Here is a 3,936-nt window from a genome sequence, read left to right on the forward strand (position 1 = left end):
ATATCATTGAATCTGAAGCTAGCTGCAAGCTCAGGACTAATAAGATTCAATGATAATTGGACGCTTGTAACTAGAAGTAGAATCACCAGACAAAGAAAATGGCTGAAAGACCAGAAGAGAGGTAAAACTCAATTATTTAAGTGAAATAGAGGTGTAAAATGAGCTTATTTCCGGAAATGGTACAGTATCACTTTAAGTACCATTTTGAGCCACTCTAACCCATAGTAACCCCTAATATATCTGGATGAAAATGGTGCCAGAGTTCAGGATTTAAGTTAGGTAGAGAAAAATCAAGCTAATTCAGCCAACAGTGTGCTCTTGTTCAAGCTCAACATTTTGGCTCAAAGTGAAGTGTTGCGGTCATGTGTACTGTTGGGGAAACTGAATTGAGCAGGTCAGGGCAGAGATCTCAACAGGGCCGGCACTAGGCCTACGGTAGACAGACAGGGCGGTCACCAAGGGCAACAAATGCTTTGGGGCACCATAGTACCGTCTGAAAGTACCACAGAATTAGAAAGTAACGCCAAAATAAGAAACGTAATTTCAATTCTTTGTATGACCAGCGCATGTAAAGAAATTGACAATAAAACCGACTTGACTTCACACTACTCTAATCTCTAAATAAAACAAGCATTTCACTAACAGTCTAATAGAATTAGAATGTAAAGCGAAATAAAACAAACATTTCACTGTTAATGATTACTCATGGACACTCCAAATAATATACAGTGTAGTGTTTATGAATGTACTGAATCAGCTGCAATCACTCGGATTTTAATTGCTATGTTGTTTACAGATGACAATTTTTAAATGCATAAAAAGAAAGGGGGTGCTGGCCTAGGACACCAAACGGACTAGAACTGCCCCTGGACATCAAGGTGAAAACATGCATCTTCAAAGACTAATGGAGGATCGCATCAGATTTAGTATTTAATGGCAATGAGTTTTACAGAAGGAGAGTTTTAGCTGAGAAAAAGTTTGACATTTCTGTGTCAGTTTCTGTGCCAGATTACATCTCGATTCTCTGATAGTCTTTTATCAGATAACCCACTTTTCTGTTCTCCAAATGTCTTAACCCAAATTCCTCACAACCCCCCACCCCCCCACCCCCCAATCCCACATCCAATTTGTCCCTCCTCTCTTTCCCTCAGGCATGTGGGAATTGAAGTCCCCCAATGAAGAGTCCCACCACACAGTTCAGATTTGTTTTAGCTGAACATTTCCAATGTAGGCCTACTAAAAAAAGTTACAAACACAGACATACTGTATGCCCAGCTCCAAAAAAAACCTGCTGTAAAAAAAAATATTTAACCAAAATCCTCCTCTCCCCCAGGCACATGGGAGACAAAGTTCCCCAAGGAGCAGACGCACTACCGCAACTTCCGCGTGAACGATAAGCAGCAGGTGCGCGTGGCCATGATGACGAACAAGGGCAGCTACCAGGCGGCCACAGACAACGAGCTGCAGGTTAGAGCAGCGTTTTCCAACCATTTTCGGCCTTGTGAACCCCTTTAATGCCTCTTTCCCGCTGCCGGTTTTCTGGTAGGCCTAAAGCTCTACAAAGCGTGGCTCGGCTGCCACATCTTACTATTCGAATAGGCACGACACAACTCAGTCATAAAGTAAAAAGTGGCTTCCGAGTCGCGCTGTGTCGAGCTGTATGCCTACCAGAAAACCGGCAGTGGAAAAGAGGCATAAGTGTGCTCCCGTACCCCTAGTGGCTCCCAGGGTGAGGTTAGAGCATGGCCTTTGGCCAGGATCAGGACTAAAATTCAGTGGGTGCTGGCCATATAAATAAACAACCCAGATGAATGGGATCTGAGATTGTAAGTCATTGTACAGGAGTGGGAGGACATGGGATTGTTTTTGTTTTTTTACTACGGCCCAGGATTGAGATAGATAGGGATTTTTTTCTGTGAGAGCGGGACGGGGACAGGAGGTAAAATCCACCACCGTGTCATGCTCTACCGGTATACATTCCATTCCATTCCACTTGGCTGGCACTTTTATTTTCAGCGATTTACAGTTAATTAAAGGGTATTGGTGACAGTCCCTGGAGCAACATGGGGTTAGGTGCCTTGCTCAAGGGCACTTCAGCCATGGATTGAGGTGTAGGGGAGATTTACTGTAAGGATGGGATTTGAACCTGCAACCCTTTGATCTTAAGACAACCTCACCTAACCACGGGGTCTGCCCGGGGGTCAGACAGCCCATTAGTCCGACAGCCCATAAGTCAGGCAATAAGCCATAGAGGAGCATAACGTCCAGGCTACTGGGCTACAAGCTACATGCCTTTAATGACGGTTAGGGTTAGGAATTGTTTTGGTTTGGGCATAGTTTTAACTTTTCAGTTAACTTAGTGAATATTTACAAAATTATGCCACTAAAATAATTGCATACTGACAGACAACGCCTTTAATGATGGTTAGGGTTAAGAATTGTTTTGGTTTGGGCATAGTACGTGTGTGGTCGGACTAATGGGCTGTCACCCCTAACCATAATGCCACGGCTGGCCCATGACTGCAGGTGGACGTGCTGGTGCTGCCGTACACGGGCAATATCAGCATGCTGGTGGCCATCCCCCAGAAGCTGACGGGCATGAGGAACCTGGAGCAGGAGATATCACCCACCGTCGTCAACAAGTGGCTCAAAAACATGACCAACAGGTGAGATGAGACGCTGTTTACATGTATATGGATATGGATGCGCACACCGCAATACGCACACCAACGGTTTGTCGAGCCATCTATCTTCACCAGACGAAAACAGAATTTTAGAAATCTCTTTAGGGGGCTATAACGTACATGTCACATATCTCGTCCACCATAGTCAACAGGTGGCTCAAAAACATGACCAACAGGTGAGATGAGACGCATAGCTCAAAGAGTGAGTTACATCCAAACGTCAGACCTGGGAGCAGGACAAGCAAATGACCAGATGAAAAAGAGAAAAGTCCGCTTCAACCAGGATTTTGTGCTCCCACTAGTTATTTTTCTTATTTTACTGTGAGGCTTTGGGTAATCACCCTTCTTCAAAACATCACAGAACAAGTGGGAGCAGAAAAACCCTGGTTGAAGCGGACTTTTCTCTTTTTTATGAGACGCATAGCTGCCAACAATCCTGTTTCTCCCAACACGTTGCTCAACAACATTACCAACGGGTAAGGAGATGGAGGTGCATAGCTGCCAACAATCAGGGTTTTCACAACTGGTTGTCAGTCAGCACATTCAAAAGGTGTGAGTTGTAATTAGTTGTTAAGTAACTCTTATGAATGAAGTCCAAGAATCCGTAACACGATCATAATAAGCTAAAAAAAAAAACACACACATTTTTATACACACTATAACACAAGAGGGAGGAGGGGCACTGGTCCATTTCACATAAGGCGAAGACAAAATATCCAGTTATTCAGCTCAGACAGAATCTTAACAAGGATCAAAATGGCTAGATTTTGCACACACAGCCTTGAGCAACACTTTATTAACAGGAAATTCCTGATCGGGCCTCCTAAATCCAACACAAGGTTTAATCTGTGCATGGGAAAAACTCAGATTCCTGCGCTACAAGAACAGGATATGCAGTAAACACTCTGTGCTGCACTTCATACCACAAGGCCTCGCTAGGGCTGGACTGGGACAAAAATGGTAACACTTTACAATAAGGGTAAAAATGTATACATGAATATGATCGGAATTATGTTGGAAATAATGTATGATTCATGGTGAATTAACAAATGATTTATGAATGCAGTGATGTTTAATATACTAGTGATGAAAAGGGAGTACTGTTTGAGTACTGTTTGAAATCACTATTACTCACTATAAACTAATTCTGGTATATCAAAGGTAAATTCATGGTGTGAGTTCCAAGTGTTAATATATTCATGTACCCTTATTGTAAAGGTTTAACCAAAAAGATCAGGCCTGGCATTTTCGT

The 3,936-nt window shown here is 43.1% G+C and overlaps 1 protein-coding gene across 1 annotated transcript; it reads left to right on the top strand.

The window, feature by feature from the left end:
• Positions 1 to 1,333: 1,333 nt before the first annotated feature.
• Positions 1,334 to 2,703, top strand: LOC134442603 (heparin cofactor 2-like; the record flags this gene model as incomplete). The annotated part of the gene is made up of 2 exons (XM_063192662.1): positions 1,334 to 1,467; positions 2,527 to 2,703. Coding segments are annotated over 2 exons (278 nt in total), but the record flags the coding sequence as incomplete, so codon positions are not given.
• Between the last annotated feature and the right edge of the window lie 1,233 nt (positions 2,704 to 3,936).

The sequence above is a fragment of the Engraulis encrasicolus genome, unplaced genomic scaffold, assembly GCF_034702125.1.
Source record: "Engraulis encrasicolus isolate BLACKSEA-1 unplaced genomic scaffold, IST_EnEncr_1.0 scaffold_1823_np1212, whole genome shotgun sequence".
NCBI lineage: Eukaryota > Metazoa > Chordata > Actinopteri > Clupeiformes > Engraulidae > Engraulis > Engraulis encrasicolus.